The 15997-nt window shown below is 51.9% G+C and overlaps 6 protein-coding genes across 6 annotated transcripts; 2 read left to right on the forward strand and 4 right to left on the reverse strand.

Annotated features, from left to right (window-relative positions):
- Positions 1 to 183: 183 nt before the first annotated feature.
- Positions 184 to 1396, reverse strand: HETIRDRAFT_166356 (uncharacterized protein; the record flags this gene model as incomplete). The annotated part of the gene is made up of 3 exons (XM_009542528.1): positions 184 to 943; positions 1057 to 1164; positions 1221 to 1396. Coding segments are annotated over 3 exons (1044 nt in total), but the record flags the coding sequence as incomplete, so codon positions are not given.
- Positions 1397 to 1641: 245 nt separating this feature from the next.
- Positions 1642 to 4183, reverse strand: HETIRDRAFT_406710 (uncharacterized protein). The gene is made up of 12 exons (XM_009542529.1): positions 3905 to 4183; positions 3524 to 3826; positions 3360 to 3466; positions 3233 to 3308; positions 3150 to 3175; positions 2936 to 3098; positions 2815 to 2883; positions 2697 to 2759; positions 2484 to 2636; positions 2399 to 2422; positions 2106 to 2340; positions 1642 to 2050 (listed from the first exon to the last, which is right to left on the reverse strand). Exons 1-12 carry the CDS (start codon positions 3944 to 3946, stop codon positions 1797 to 1799), a joined length of 1515 nt encoding a protein of 504 aa, XP_009540824.1. The 5' UTR covers positions 3947 to 4183; the 3' UTR covers positions 1642 to 1796.
- A 559-nt stretch (positions 4184 to 4742) lies between these two features.
- ICL2 (isocitrate lyase) lies at positions 4743 to 7271 on the reverse strand (the record flags this gene model as incomplete). Its single annotated transcript, XM_009542090.1, has 11 exons — positions 4743 to 4983; positions 5049 to 5154; positions 5224 to 5322; positions 5382 to 5437; positions 5522 to 5693; positions 5756 to 5914; positions 5999 to 6329; positions 6385 to 6432; positions 6486 to 6537; positions 6593 to 6760; positions 6862 to 7271. 11 exons carry the CDS (start codon positions 7269 to 7271, stop codon positions 4884 to 4886), a joined length of 1701 nt encoding a protein of 566 aa, XP_009540385.1. The 3' UTR covers positions 4743 to 4883.
- Positions 7272 to 7810: 539 nt separating this feature from the next.
- Positions 7811 to 8104, forward strand: HETIRDRAFT_307245 (uncharacterized protein; the record flags this gene model as incomplete). The annotated part of the gene is made up of 3 exons (XM_009542530.1): positions 7811 to 7878; positions 7939 to 7992; positions 8077 to 8104. 3 exons carry the CDS (start codon positions 7811 to 7813, stop codon positions 8102 to 8104), a joined length of 150 nt encoding a protein of 49 aa, XP_009540825.1.
- Positions 8105 to 10036: 1932 nt separating this feature from the next.
- HETIRDRAFT_437594 (uncharacterized protein) lies at positions 10037 to 10840 on the forward strand (the record flags this gene model as incomplete). The annotated part of the gene is made up of 2 exons (XM_009542531.1): positions 10037 to 10483; positions 10537 to 10840. Coding segments are annotated over exons 1-2 (489 nt in total), but the record flags the coding sequence as incomplete, so codon positions are not given.
- A 1738-nt stretch (positions 10841 to 12578) lies between these two features.
- HETIRDRAFT_58809 (uncharacterized protein) lies at positions 12579 to 14948 on the reverse strand. The gene is made up of 6 exons (XM_009542091.1): positions 14687 to 14948; positions 14413 to 14599; positions 14132 to 14331; positions 13658 to 14074; positions 13049 to 13586; positions 12579 to 12996 (listed from the first exon to the last, which is right to left on the reverse strand). The coding sequence occupies exons 1-5, from the start codon at positions 14878 to 14880 to the stop codon at positions 13055 to 13057; spliced, it is 1530 nt and encodes a 509-aa protein (XP_009540386.1). The 5' UTR covers positions 14881 to 14948; the 3' UTR covers positions 12579 to 12996; positions 13049 to 13054.
- Between the last annotated feature and the right edge of the window lie 1049 nt (positions 14949 to 15997).

Consider the following 15997-nt stretch of genomic DNA (forward strand, 5'->3'; position numbering starts at 1 on the left):
CGTGTAAGGGGTCGTCGAGGTCGTGTAAGGGGTCGTCGAAGTAGTATAAGGAGTCGTCGAGGTCGTGTAAGGGGTCGTCGAGGTCGTGTAAGGGATCGTCGAGGTGGTGTAAGGGGTCGTCGAAGTAGTGTAAGGAGTCGTCGAGGTGGTGTAAGGGGTCGTCGAAGTAGTGTAAGGAGTCGTCGAGGTGGTGTAAGGGGTCGTCGAAGTAGTATAAGGAGTCGTCGAGGTCGTGTAAGGGGTCGTCGAAGTAGTGTAAGGAGTCGTCGAGGTCGTGTAAGGGGTCGTCGAGGTGGTGTAAGGGGTCGTCGAAGTAGTGTAAGGAGTCGTCGAGGTGGTGTAAGGGGTCGTCGAAGTAGTGTAAGGAGTCGTCGAGGTGGTGTAAGGGGTCGTCGAAGTAGTGTAAGGAGTCGTCGAGGTGGTGTAAGGGGTCGTCGAAGTAGTATAAGGAGTCGTCAAGGTCGTGTAAGGGGTCGTCGAGGTCGTGTAAGGGGTCGTCAAGGTGGTGTAAGGGGAGGACATCGTGGTGTAAGTAGAGGATGTTGATGAATATGACATGCTCGGAGACGAATACGAGCTATAGTGGGCGGGTATAGAGCTCGTATACGCCTCAGTTGTCTGAGAGAATGGAGGTCGGGTGCTGTAAGGTTGAGTTGTATATGGCATCGAGGGCATGCTCATATACGAAGAACTCGGAGTCGGCGTTCCAGACGGCGACTCAGCGTGACTACTCCACGTCGCCGGCGTCGAAGCCGGAGGCGGGGAGGCGGATGTGAACGTCTCCAGAGACGTAGGGCGGACAGGACCAGCCTGAGGGGCAGCGCCAGCGCTGCGAGCGATGATGAGAGCGATGATGGTGACAGCACTGCTGTAAGTCATAATGAATGGTTTAAAGTGGTTGGTATTGCTTTGGATAAGTGAGTGAATGATTGGGGAGGAGGGACTTGGACGATTTCAGGCCGCCTTTTAAGCAAAAACGAGAAGGGTCTGGAATCTCTTTTGGACCAAGGAAGGCGGTGTTCAGAGGTAAGAACGATGAGTTCCCGAGACACTTACCAGCGACCCGCAGGTGAGAAATTGTTGGATTGAATGGGTTGCACGGCCTTGATGATTGGTAACATGAGGTCGAGGCATATGTGCCGACGATATACATTGAATCGGTGTCTTAGAAGTGAATAGGTTCAGAAACAGAAGATGTCGGATGATATACGAGCGCTCACAATGTATACCTCGCATAAGAGCCTGGACGCCCGCACACAGCATACTTGCCGAGACTGTCTCGGATGTGGAGGAAGGCGAGACATGAGTGGTAATTCTGGGCTTTGAGCAATAGAAACTGAAGGGCTGGAATGTTTGTCGACAGAGGCTGTTCAGTCTCTTCCGAGACACGCTCCATTTTTCGCGTTTCACATCATGTGACCTCACAAGTCCATCACGTGAGATGTACACTTCACTCACACAAACTGCCGAGATAACAGAGGAGCTTGTGGTATCTGTCCAAACGTCGATAAGATAGCGCACTTAAAAGGTTAAAATCGGAACAATATAGCGTCTTAACCAGAGTCGAAATCGATACACATGATGAGTTGTCGCGCGCACCATCCGTCATACAATGAACAGCGGAGTGTCCTAGGGCACAGTGCAGAGAAAGATGCCTGAAATGAGTCTGAGCAGCAGTAAGTGGTAAAATACATATGGGCAAAGAGCGATGAAGGATACAGGCCCCACCCGACGGGGTCCAGCCCACGAGTCATGTGTGGCTGCCGTCTGAACCAACCAGATGACCAGCCAACGCCCTAAATACTGTCTCGTTTGTCGTCGCAAATGTCCAAGACAACGCTGCTTTCTCTGCGATGATCCGCCTTTGGCAGGCTAACAAGGTGCTGCGCCGTTGCCCCTGGCCCAATAGGAGTCACAGTGTATCCTTCGCCTGTCATCACAGAGAAGCGCGGGATGTCCACAAATTTCACCGGCCATTCAACCTTTTCAGGGTCATTGGCGAACGATGCGGGAGTGAAGTCGTCGTTGGCAAGCGATTTCAGAACCATGACTGCGTTGCAGGGTGAGAAAATTCGTTGAAGTGAACAGAAATTCAAGAGACGTACGATAGTGCGCCAAGCCTTGACCGAAGTTAAAGCGGCAAGCTATTCCGAGGACAGAGGTAGCCACAAGGAACACATACGAAACGATGGTCATGTTCGCGAAGAACGGCCACGTGAGGAAGACAAATCGGTAGAGAGGGCTGAAGAACATGATGGTCCATATGGTGATCACGACGAGTCCGACTAGGAGGAAAGGCCAGAACAGGGCGCGGTTTTCTCTCCGAATGCAAAGCCACCCCTGTAAACGTGTCATGTCTTGAACCGCTAGCTAGTGTACAATACGCAGATAGACTCACGGAAGTAACCCAAACTATGTTAAGCTAGCGGAGAAAACAGGTAAGGACAGGGGGAATTGATATCTGGGAGACAAAACGGCTTCACCAAGACAGTAACAATGAAGCCCGCGAGATAGAGTGAATAATTCTCGGCGGCCCTGCGAACTGCGTCTTCAGTGAGCTTGGAAATCCACAATGCCGTGGCTGCAATCGTGAAGAATGAGGCCAGTTGCAGCGTCATGACAAATCCGAGATACACCTGCTCAAATAACTATCATAAATGACTGTTGCTTGTGTCGATTAGCAATCCAAGGCGCACCCGGTGGATGCGGATGATATTGGATGGTGCCCCGACACTACGGAAAGATTGTCGATGGTAAATCTAAGCCCTCTCAGTCAGCCACAGATGATACGCAATAAGATTTCTATGCGCATACTGTTGACAGTTTCCACGTGAGATATACCATTGCGAGGGTGGCGACCATGTTCAACACGAGAATCGGCGCCTGTGATGAACATCAAAATAGGATATCGATGTCAAAGATGACTAGAACATACGGAGTGTCTCAAACGTTCGTCCCACCAGCCTCCAAGCACATCGACCCCATTACAAGCACCCGCGACAATGAACCGTTGATACTCGTGCTTCATTTTCACGCCAGTGTATACGTTGAAGGAAGCCCAGGCCGTGTTCATAAAATGGCCGGACAATGCAGCGATCCTATATCAGTCAGGTTGGAGAGCTCATGCTTGCTCAATGATAAACACTGACAGATGCGGGGTAGAGTCGGCCAAGACCTATGGATGAAATTTATCAGTGATTAAGAAAGAGTTTGGGGTCAATACCAAACTTACAGCCATCATAGACATTACAAGGAGCCACAATTGGAAGAACAGTGTAGCCAGCTCCTCGCGCTTTGCGTCGTGGAAGCTACAGAATTCTCAGCAAAGTTGGGCAGGATATAGAAATTGCTCGACGCACACATCCAGAATCCATCCCATCGACATGGCGCACTGGTCTGTCACCTGCAGCGAGTCATCAAAAGTCACATCTGAAGCGTCATCTGTCTGGTTGTACAAAACGAGAACCTGTTCAGCGTGTCAGGACACGTTGAGTCTTCGATCCAGGGGTAATGTCAAGCTCACCGAGTTCCAATAGTCTGCAACAAACAAGGCATCGGGCCCATTGCGGCCATCTGGTGGCTGAGCCAGCACTGTACAGGATGTGCCATCGAGGTGTGCGGCACCATCACAATCCCTCAACGTGCCACCCTCAATCAATGGCAGACCAGGCCTAATGCCGTGATCGTCGAGAATCCCCGAGACCGTGTTGACGACGACGGTATCATCGGCTAGTGTGATCGACACAAGGATGAGCTGGCCCACGAAATGTGCGAGTGCGAGGAAGAAGTAGCATGCGATGAAGCGACTGAGAAAGATGCGTAGGCGCTACGAAAACAAAGGACGACATGCGACAGGACCTTGTCAACATCCCTTCCTAGACAATGAAGACGGACCACCACTCACCAGATGTTTCACTTCAGACTTAGCCCATGACCATACTCCCATTTCTGTGTAATACGAACAATGGCCGCCTCGAATCGAAGGGAAGAGCGGCCGGAAGACGGAAAGAACGTGTGACTATATCTGTCGGCGCCGCCGACGAGCCAGACCAGCTAGCCTGCGCTGTACAAGCAGTTAGGAACGAGCCTGTGAAGATACTTGTCGTGGCAAGCTGCTGAGGGGCGGGCAGGGTTCGGACTGGCCACGCAGTATCTGCTGGCCGATTGATATACGCGAGGCAGCCGGTCCCTCTACGGCAACGGCTCAGGATGATTTTGCATTGGAGTATCTGAACGGTTAGATTCTATCACGAGTCTCCGATTGCCGCAGCTACGGACCAGACCACTACCAGACTTTGCACTGAAGGACCATTCACGAAATCTAGTCCGCATCATCGCTTGAACCTTTGTCTTCCGCACTATCCTGTGGAACATAGAATAGAGTTTGAACAGAATGCTACAGAGAAGAAGACCGGTGGACGAGAGAGTGTCTTGGCTTTGAGGAGCTGCAGGATATTACTATGATATTGCGCAGTACCGTTGCAACGGTATCATATATGAATACGATCGGGCCAGCGTCGCGGGGCCTAGCAGTGGCCTAGCTCTTTCCAAAGTTTTTCACCATTTTAGCCAGTTCAAGCGGCGAGCGAGGACTCGTAGGGACTTCTAGGGACTCCTGTACACTCCCGGACAATGCGTAAATCACTCAATCGTGGAATGACATGAAGACAGCGCGTCCCGCTTCGGGGTTAGCAGGGGATAAAGTCATTTCAATGGCTTTGTCTGCTGCACATTCCGTTCCGGACGAGATCAAACACCCAATCATCCCGGGCACTCGGTATCTACTGGTACAGCATGCATTGACCGAAGTATCTATGCACCAACTGATTCCAAGGCTAGGGTCTTTCGACACAATGAAGGGAGTATGAAGGGCCGCTTGGAGTTCAAAACGAATGCTCAGTGTTGTCCTTCCCACTCGATGACGTGCTCGAAGACCCCGAGGCCAGTGTCGTGAGGATTCGATCGATGTAGTCTGCCCCACTCCTGCGACGTAGGCCCAAGTACATCCATCAACAACGACTCTCTGATGAGGAAAGGACAACACGCACCACTTCTGGTGCGTCAAGACGTCGCAGCCAATTTCCTTCTCCTTCCGTTGCACAGTTTCGACGTACGCGAGCATCCCGTCCGTCTTGAAACGCTGGGCGAGTTCCGCTGTGTACCAACCGGACGATAGTCAGCGAGTGACTTCCCAGTAAACAACAGGATCCCTTTTATACGCACCAAACCCAACAGCGTTGCTGTGCAGTCCTGCAAGTGAGATCAGCTGGAGGACGAAGCCCTCCTTCCCCAGCTCCCATATGAACTTCTTCAAATCCTCATCTAGATATGCCGGGGACAGACATCAGCAAGGACCATTCGCAAATGGGTGTGCGACACACCTGAGTACCCATGTGCGCTCCAGTTGAAAGAAGGACTCAGATTGTACACTAGCCACCTACGCCATCAGGGCACCCGCGCAAAGTCCAGATGAGTGAACCGCCGAAGGATCAATGAAAAAGGTGTGTGGAAAAACACGCACTTTCCGGGGTGCTTCTCGCGTATCCTTCTCGCAAAGCTGCGCGCCTGCTTCAAGTCCGGCATCTTTGTCTCCAGCCATATTAGATCCGCGTAGGGCGCAAACGCGAGCGCTCGAGAGACCGCCGATTCGATCCCACCCGTGACGTGATAGTAGCCCTCGCGGGTGCGGGGTACTTGATCGAGACACGACGCTGAGAATCAGGCAGAGCGACGAGTGACAAACAGGAGTGCTCACGGTCCCAATCCCAATCGACTTGTTCGCCGAGGATGCCAGCTGCTATTTCTCGGGCATCCTGATTTGATTTGCCCCTGACTGCAGTGCGGTACTGCTGAATCTCGGAATCTTTCCGGTTTGGGGCGACACCATTCGACGTCTTGATGGCGCGCTCGACGGCTGCATGGGACGAATATGGGTAATGGGATCCCGATCAGCGTTTTGTTTGTCAAAACGCGTCGGGAGGTGCGGTCCATAACTCACCCTCGTCGAAAGTAGACAACTCCACGCTGTCGAACCACTCCTTTTCGAGACGATCAATTTCCCCTCCGCTCAAACCCCGCGCCTCGGCTTGGTCCAATGTCTCTGCCAGCCCGCGCCTGCGCGTCCCGTCCGGCGCCTTCGATGCGACGCCCCTAATGAACGGGTGATCACGCGCGTCAACTGTCGAAGAGAGTAAACGTGCAGACTCGGCATCAGTGCGCGCGATCAGGAGCATCGTGTTTTGCATCAGGTCGAGTTGGAAGCGCGAGGCAGTGAGGCGTGAGATGTGCGTGCTGGTGGGGACTATGACTTTGCCAGAGAGATGACCACACTTCGATAGTTTGATCATGAATAAAGGAGATGAGCGATGCTTGCGCTATGCGCACCTTTTTGCCGCCGTGGAGCTGGTCTTCGAGATGAATAGCAGACGCGCCCTGCGTGAAAGATATAGACAAGGGCGCATTTGGGAATGATTATACACACTTACCGACTCAGCAAACAGTTTGACGAGCTTCATCACAGCAGATGTTCCGCCGTGTCTGATGAAGGTTTCGTACCTTTTTCTGAGGCAATATAAGCATGTATGACACTCACCCCGTATCCGCATCCGCAATGATAGGTCGAAGATAATCAATATATGGCATGTCAGCGCGCTGTTCAGGTGTCGCCTCGTTTCGTGCATCGTAGTGTTTCTTATCGTGCAATTGTTGAGCACGGAAGATGCGGTGAACCTGATTGGGGACAGTTGTATAAGGATAGTCACTTGAATCCGTACGCCAGCACCGCACATAACCGCGAAATCACATACAGCAATGCATCATTGAGACACATAGATTTGATGATTGGACAAAGCGCGTGCTCACCCCAGATCAGGGCCAACCTCGTTGTTTGCCGTGGTGAGCAGGCTGCTCGCGGCCCAACCAGAGATGTAGACGACTTCTAGCCAACGCGCCATCTGCGTCATCTGTACCGGATCAACCGCGCCCATGGTATGCACTGGACGCCCTTCGGCCGCAGCCCTCTCAAATAGTGCATATAGCTTGTCGGCGAGGAGTGTGGACGGGAGGGGAAGTGCGGGAAGAGAGCCCTGCTTAGATGCGACAGCTGCAGCTGAGTATGGACGTTTCAAAGATGCGAAGCGTGGTTGAGAAAAGAAAGCTTCAAGCGTGGCGATACGAGCGGCGAAGGCAGAAGATTCAGCTGATGCCGACGGTGGGTCAAGAGGTAGCGCAGCTGGAGGAGCATAGGCAGTCTGTGTGGCAGAGATGGACATGGCGCGCGCTGTTCGCAGGGAATATGCTCGAGGCAAAGCAGCGCGATGTTTCGTCAACAGTCGAACACGATGCATGGTAAGTGGTAAGACGGAAGACGTGAGGCACGACGACGACGGCGGTGACGGCGTGGAGGCGTTTTGTGGGGTGGGAGGGTCAAGTCTGGGGAGCTGTTGACGCGACTGCCGGCGTCGGCGCGTCGGGCAGAGGCGAAGGGGAGGTTCGGGCACGTGGCCAAACATATGATTCCATCTCTCCGCTCTCTCCCGTCCCGCCGACGACGTCGTTGCTAGTCCACGACCCACACCGACCCGCTCAGCGTTTCACGTAGGGGGTTAATAACAGGTCTTAATAACGCGTTATTAACAGGCACCTATCCTCACCTATCGGACCCCTTGGTTATTAAGGTTAATAACTAATTTCCTAAAATAGTAACATATCTCAAATTTGTTATTATTCAGTGCAATCTCTAAGTTAGAGCTGTTTCTCAATGATTGTCAAACCTCTATAAACTAAACCTAAATGGACTGTAGAGGTATGGATGGCTGGAGTGCAAACAGGGGATTTGAGTGAGCAGTTGCCTCCCCTTGCAGCAGAACCAGAGAAGAGGTTAGGCTAGGACACCTAACTCTATAACCACTCACTCAAATCACCTTGTTTGTGCTTCAGCCATCTGAGCCTCTCCAATCCATTTAGGTTTAGTTTCTGTATGTATACAACTGAGTGAGCTATGAGCCATCATTTTGTTGGCCCATTTTCTTGATTAACGCGTTATTGACACCTCCTGGTTAATAACCGGATAAAAAGTCCTGCGGAGTTCTACACAGCGCCCTAAGTTTCACGGCATTCCCGAACCTTCGAGTCAAAGCGAAATTCTGCGCTCCAAAAGATGAGCAAGACGTCTGCAAAAATGATCTTGGACTTTGTGGCCCTCGTCTGGACCTCCGATGTCTTACCTGATATAAAAATGCACAGAGCGTCTGCTCGAGTCTTCCTGTCGCGCCACCAGGCGAACTAGAAGGCATTTTCGGCACTAAAACGCAAGGCTAGGAGAGCATAAAGACAGATTTTAGTGGAGCGACCGGTCAATTATTCGATCGAGTTTACCGAGATTTACCGTGGTAAGCATATCTTTGTCATACATCGGAAGATCAAAGCTCAGCGAGTGTCTGCGCGAGACTCAGGATCGCATGGTGTTCAGATCTTTCTTCTGAGCGCCAAGAGCTGTTCTCGCAGTGAATACACGAGCCGTGTGGGGGTATATTCATCACGATCCAGCGTGGGTCATGGTATCATGGCACACGGAATGAACGACCCTGCGTCACTCGAGCTTGTGCAGCGCTTTCCACATGCCGTCGACTGCTTCTGAGCTGGCCAGCACATAGTCGCCAAGTGACAGTACTGCGCACAATTCGCGAGCTAAATTAGGCTTTGAAATCAGACAATACAGAGGTGAACGGATCTGCATGCTGATGCTCTTGCGTCTTCGCTCGGAGTCTATCATTGGGCGGCGATGGTGGCTTTTGAGGTGGCACGTGGCCTGAATCCTGACGAGCATGGGTAGCAGCGTCTTCTCTCAAACGCAACGTTCACAGGCTGCGATATCAGAATCAGCATCTATTCTCGCGATGGACATGAACTGCGTGAGAGATCAGATTGGAACACTCGCAACAACGGATCCGGGCCAGATGGTGCTCGAGAAGCGCCAAAGAGGATGGGGAAGCGTACGTGGGGGGCGAGCAGCTTACCGAGCTCACGCCCGCGAGTAGCCTGAACGAAACTGACGTCTTTTGTGTCTCAGCCGGCTCTTTCTTCATGCTTTGAGCAAACGCCGCAACAGGCCTCCATGCCCGCCACGCTGGCGACCCCCGTTCCCGACCCTCTTCTGCCTTCTATAAGTAGGACCGTCCATCAATCCACCGCATCGCCTGCGGTTTGCAGTCCCTCGCAGTTCACATCCGCTTACGGAGCTGCTCATCATGCTTCGTGTCGTCGCTCCACTTGACACCTCGTCCGCCACTGTCTCCCCTCCCCCGTCCCTCCGCGTCTCCAGAACATACCTCCAACACGCCGTCCTCGCCCACATCTCATCTGAACTTCGCACATTCGACTCCATCATCGAGCTCCACAGTCGTGGTCGACTGCACATCGATGCTTCCCCTTGGCAAACATCACTCCTGTCCCTCCCGCCAGAGCTGCTCCTCACAATCCGATCCCATCTCGTCCCCACCAAAACTTGCGCCCTCCTTTCTTCCACTACCCACTCGCTCGCCTCAGCGTTCCTCTCGCGCGCGCGCAACCTCTGCGCCAACTGTCTCACCTACAATGTCGAGGTGTTCGGCCCAGACGTCCTCAACTGGCCGAGCATGTTGCGCGTTGCCCATTCGGCCACAATAGCCCACGGGGGCGATGCCGCCGAACACACCGGTTGCATGTGCGGGCTATGGGAAATGGCCAATGGCCAGATTGTGGAGGTGCCATGGCGTCGCCGCGAGCGCGAGCGCGAGAAGGCTCGCCCACTTGTGATTCCGGACCCCACGGCCCCGCAAGAGAAGCCCACTCAGGCTCCCTGCGACACCACCCCCGGCGCCTCGCGCTGCGCGGCCAAAATTCAATGGTCGTCAACTATCCCCGTAAACCGTGCACACACACCCCAGGCGTGGCTTGACGCGCGCCTGTCGCGCTTGACGCCCGACAACGCTCCAATCTGGTCCGTCATTAACGATGTGCTCGCGACCGAATTCGCTTGCGAAGTCGTGCCTATGTCCCCTGACACACCCTTTTCGCTCAACTTTGCTTCTGGTGACGAGATGGAGGTCTTCGGCACGAACCAGGACTCTATCTGGATTGCGCCCATTTCCAAGGTCCCCTCCGAGCACAAGTTTGCCCTCGAACGCCTTGCGCGTGCCCTAGCGCTCCCGACGTTCTCAGAGACGTCGAGAGGCACAGCGACAGTGCTCATCGCCACCGCACGTGATTCAGCCGCTGCCTATCTATCTGCGCGCATGAGCGACCACTCCATTGCAGATGAACGACAACGCTGCTCCGAGGACACAGAACTCTCCGCTTTGCGCCGCCCTGCTATGTCGGTCAGCTTGGGCCTTGGCATCGCATGCCTGGTCGCCTCGTTTGGCCTTGCATTCATCGCATGAACACCCTGCACGAAGCCCTAAAGATACCCCGTGCCTCGTGTCCTCATGCCTTTTCACGAATGGTAAGCTTCTTATATTCCGTGACTGCGGCTCGACGCTGACCTTATGGTTGCAGTTTTCAGATACCGCTTCTTTGTACGCACATTACGACATCTTCTTTGTTCTACATCCGCTCTCCGATTACGACTCGCATTCATATCGCTCCTTGCCGTTCATGCCCCAGTTTCCACCGTCTCAAAACTGCAAGCAGGAATAATTTGTCTCATCGCACATCAACCGCATTATGTATTCTTTAAGGCCGTTCTTCCGTGTTTTTTCTTCTTCGTTTTACTCGTTTCTCACTTTCGGCGCATGTACAAACAGTTGTACCAGGTCGGCAGGCATCATGGAAGGTCTTGCATTTTGACGCATTCGAAATTACGCCGTGTGTTCCTCGCGTTTGAGTTCAGGGAGTATGGGATGCCGACATTCATAGAATGCGGATTATACTTGCTTGCTGAACCTTTTCCCAGCTTCCAGAATTGGGCCAGCGTGCCCAAATGCTGCCCACGAAGTCGCGAAGTCGCAGATCGTTAAGCTTTTTGCACATTGCTCGCCCACGGGCCCGTGGAAGGGTGGGTCTCGAACGTCGCTGCTGCACAATGCCGGTGCGTGCCCCGACTCTCTTGTGCGTTCCAGCAGGGACCCCACGCCCGGCTGATAGACACTGCGACGAGGTTAGTACGGGACTAACTTTGTCGTTCTACGACGGAGCTATCCCAACTCGCCAAGCTGCAACGCGGCGAACTTTGCCAGATTCACCGCAGAACGCAGAATCATGTGGCCCATGTGAACGAGCACCTCAGCGCCTCGTACCGCCATTTCAGTTCGGATCTCAACAAACGTAAGTGCCTGACTGTTATTGTCGGCAAATAATGCAGCGCATCCGCGGTTTTTGACAGGTCCATTCACCTGTTGACCGGGGAGAGGGATGTTACGCGGATCCACCGTCGTTCCTCGTAGAGCCCGCTCGATCAATAATGATGCTATATATGGGTAACGACGGGCCCTGAAATTGCTTGGGGGACCTCCAGCTCTAGTCGTTAAGCATGTGAGGTCAGTTACTATCTCTAGCTCGACTCGAGCTCTTGCGAATAGTCCCTGTCCTGCCTTATGCAGGATATTGACTCAGATTCTTGATCAGATGTCTGTGCCAGTGCAAAGATTGTCTGCACACCGTTGGTAAGTCAGATCAGATCTTACAATGACAGTGAAATATTCTGACGGCCATCAATAGATTGCAGCCATTGGCGTATCCGCTGGGTCACCGAAGACGCCCACAATGACAATGCTACTGCTCTAAACGAACGGCATGAAGCCCACACTTCCTTATGCTGATCGGGCGTTTAGAAATTTTGATGTCTCTGGCTTGGTCAACCGGTAGATATGCCGATGCATTTCAGGGTAACGAGTCAATGTCGTCCTCCGCCAGCTGTACCGAGGCAAGCATGGTCTACCGCATGTTTTCCGCAGCACTAACGCCGAAGGCTCGTAGGCTTTAGGCTTTATAGCAGGTACATTTCCATTGCTACCATGGGATCATGGCCCTGAGGACATCTACCAAGGGACCTATTTCTAAAGCAAGATGCGGAACATCACAGGGATGCTCGTGACGCGTCGGTCAAATATAGTCTGCTATGGATCGAGAATCATACCCATTTGCATCCTATCCTATCGTCCCTGCTGCTCCATTAGGTTCTGCTGCCAATCTTCTACTGCATAGCATCTGTCATGATGGAAGAAGATATTGTCAGGAGTGCTGAAACCAGCGAAGATGCACTGACGAAATTTGATTGGCAATGTGAAGACCAATAGCTGAACCGTCCACGTCCTGGTTCTCGCTTGCCTTTTTTGAATCTGACTGAAAGATTGGATCCTCCTTTGTAATGCTTGAGTGGCGCTATCAATCCATGTTTGAGAGAGTTCCGCGAACACTGAACAACTGATTCTAGTCTTTGGCTTTTGTTCTATCATCAGGAACTATGTGCATGTCCCTTATGCTATCGAGGTCAAGCACCGTATGTCAGCTCACTCTGAGATTTGCACTTTAGCATTCTGACACGCATCACGAATCGAATCCCAATCGAGCACGCAGATCTCAATCGTGTCAGACCAAGTAGAGCAGGCATCACGATTTGCATCATGCAAGAGCTACAAAAGTGGTATGGCGAAGCACGTACGAATATATGATGGGACCAACGCAGAAGGTAAAACAAACAGCGACAAGACGGAGACATGGAAGTGGTGAACCAGGGAAATGCAGGATGTGTTTTTGGCAATGCACATGTAAAGGTTGATATTTGAGCAATAAACATAAATAAAACGACCAGCATGCCATGATGAGGTCAAATACAGTGCAAGGTATTCCACTGACTGAAATATGGTGCATCGTAAGATATCACGCTAACACAGAGCAAAGGGAACCTTGGAACCTTGATAATAGGTGGCGATGATGCATCAGTGAACGAATAGAGGACTAATAGGAATCGATGAAGTGCAAGGATCAGAACGGATTGCGTGTATGACTGCATCAGATCTACGATCACTGTCAGCATCGTACCATGTGATAAATCAAAACATACACGCACCACTTGTTAGTGCACAATATGATGATGGAAACTTAGTAATAACAAAGCGTCTTCGACCTTGACGCCTGATATACGACCTGGAATTTTCTGCAGCTCAGCGTATTTGACCGGGTCTATATCCATGCCTGCCCCAACTGCGACATGGTGTGGTACTGGCGGGGCAATGAAGGGTGCAGGGACAAACGAGGGCTTTGGAGAAGGCGAAGGGGAGGATCCAAGGGGAGGCGTGACAGCTTCCTGGTACTCATCGTCGCTGCCAATGTCCGAATGAACATGAGTATGATCAAGCCTTTCATATGCATCATCTTCCATAGGAACTGATATGCGGTCGTTCTCATCCATCTCCGTTTCCATCCCATGGTCGTGTTCATGTCCGGCCGAAGAGGATGAAGACGTGAATGATGGCGTCACGGCGCGGGAAACAGACGCAGAATCCAATTGAACACTGTCAGTGTCACCATCGTCTCCTGTCTTCCTGGTGCGCTTGCGAGCAGTTTGTCGCAAATTTCGGAACCAGTTTGTGACCTTCGTAAGGTCCCTGCATGAGGTCACGTAAGCATGACCAACGTCTCATCATGGCCCAATAGAGCAATCATGAGATTCGCTTACATTCCGACAGCAAGCGCCAAAGCTCCGCGCTCCTCGATGGATGGATTGGAGGTGCGATCATACAACTTTTGAAGGGCATCGAGCTGATAGGGCTCTGGCCGTGTTCGGCGAGGACGCTGTGATGGAATCAGGTTTCGATACGGTGATGCTCTTGAAGATACAGATGCATTTGATGGTGGTGCACTAGGTGATCTTGTCTCCCTGCTCAATATGGCGACCAAAGATGGGTGATGCGATGCCGGAAGTAGCGAAGGATGTTCAGATGCGGGTGGGTAGGAAGAGTATGTTCTAGAGTCGGCAGAATGCTGCGAGCCCGACTGCTGAGATGGTGAAGCTGCGACTTCCATATCCTCCTCTTGGCGCTTCTTTGCCATACTCCTTTGGTTCTGGAACCAATTTGTCACGCTTTGATAGCGCCTGTCATTCCTAATGAGGCTGTGCCCAGATAATTGTTCGACAAGTAGATTTGCGTACATTCCAATACGTTCCCCTAATGCCTCCCGCTCTTCCTTAGTCGGATGAGGATTGCTGTTATAAAATTTTTTGAGTTCGTCCGACTGCTGGGACGTAGGCCGCTGGCGCATGCGAGGACGGGTTGGCATTTCAGCGGGGGCTGTCTCATAAATGTGCCGATGTTCTGGATTCCCCGCGTAAAACGCAGATTGTTGCTGCTGCTGTGGTGGGTCGGGAGTCGTAACGAAAGATAAGCGTACTGTGGGCTTCTCGAGGTGAGGAAGCGGTAATATGGGATGCACCTCGGGTTCGGCCAAATCATCAATATCGTTTGGACCGGGAGGGGTAGATGTAGAGGAAGAGGCAGACGTGAGCAGGGAGGATATAGGCGGGATATCGTAAGTGGGAATAGGAGCTATGCCACTCCGATGACGCTTTTTCGTCGAAGCTCGTTTGTTCTGAAACCAGGCATTTACTGTCTTTGTCTCCCTAACAGAAAGAAAATAAAAATAAAGCAAAAAAAGAGGAACAAAAGTTAACATCTGCATGAGAGACGGTAAAGATGCTCATACGGACATTCCAAGACGTTCTGCTAAAGCGGTCCGCTCATCAAGAGCAGGATGCTCGTTTTTATCATAAAGCTCGTTAAGAGCTGCTAATTGAGCCGCTGTATGGCGATGCCTGGGCTTCTTGGGCTTGTCCTTGGACTGCTCAGACTGTTTGGGATGAACGCTGGCTGCTTGAGGCCAGGAAGAAAAAGCACGCTCCATGACGAAGGATGAGGGGATCAGACTGGAACAGGACGAGAGGAAGGTGTGGAACCAAGAGGGGACATTGGGTTCATCGGAAATTATAGCAGCTTAGCTTAGCATACTTTCCTGACGTCGGATCGCTAATGAGCTCTATTTTCACACGGTTTCATCCTCATCCAAGCATCTTGATCCCTCTTGTTTCTGTCCCCGCCACTCGTTGTCTCGACGTACAGCTGTTGCTGTATCCTTCCGCCATCCTTCTCGGCCCCCGAAGCTCGTCAACTGTCGGTACGTCGACGAGAACAGCTGTTGCTCGAGAATGCCATGTCCGATATCTGCTGACAATGCAATGACTACGTGCCTGTATGCTCATCATAACAAGTCTCACGTGTGAATCATTGCTCTCGTTCCATGCAGGCGTCTTTCCTATCCCGGCAGGCCCCACCACACCGAGAACAAAGCAGAATCACCCGGTTATACCGAGCTGTTACTTCCCCTTTCTGTGATACAAGAGCGTGAGGCTATGTATCTGTGTTATGAATGACTCAACTCTTGAAAGTTTGCGGAAACTCCGAGCACTGGTCCAGTTCCGAGCCGCTCGGCACAACGGCTATGATGCTATTTATGGGCCCGAAAGTTTTTCTCAGAGGGTGTCATGCAGCATGCATTCGATTGGCAGTCTGTAAAGCAATGCCGACTGCCGTGGGTCAGCACAACTCCGAATGAAGTCCACCGAAATCACTCAATCATGCAGATGTATGCTCGAATGCAGAGACGATCAAAAACGGATATGTTGGGCAAGGTAAGGCGCATTACATGCAGATTAAGGCCAGACCATAGTCAATCAGACCAAGCCGGTCAGATTTGAGAAAAATAGCTCCCAGCACTGCGACATTACAATCAACACATCATCTGATACTATCATGAAAGATCACTGCGATGCATATATAAGCGCCAGTATGTTTCACGACCAACTGTATCTAGCTGATGATGCCGCTGATAAACCGGAGTAAGTGCTCCTGCGTCTCGGCGTAAAGTGAAGGCGCCGATAATCCTAGGACGGGTTTGAGCTTCGCAAAATCATACCTTTTTCCAACAAAAGCGATCAGTCTGCGTGTACTCTCAGCTAAGATCC

The sequence above is a fragment of the Heterobasidion irregulare genome (genome assembly GCF_000320585.1).
Source record: "Heterobasidion irregulare TC 32-1 unplaced genomic scaffold scaffold_01, whole genome shotgun sequence".
NCBI classification, from domain to species: domain Eukaryota; kingdom Fungi; phylum Basidiomycota; class Agaricomycetes; order Russulales; family Bondarzewiaceae; genus Heterobasidion; species Heterobasidion irregulare.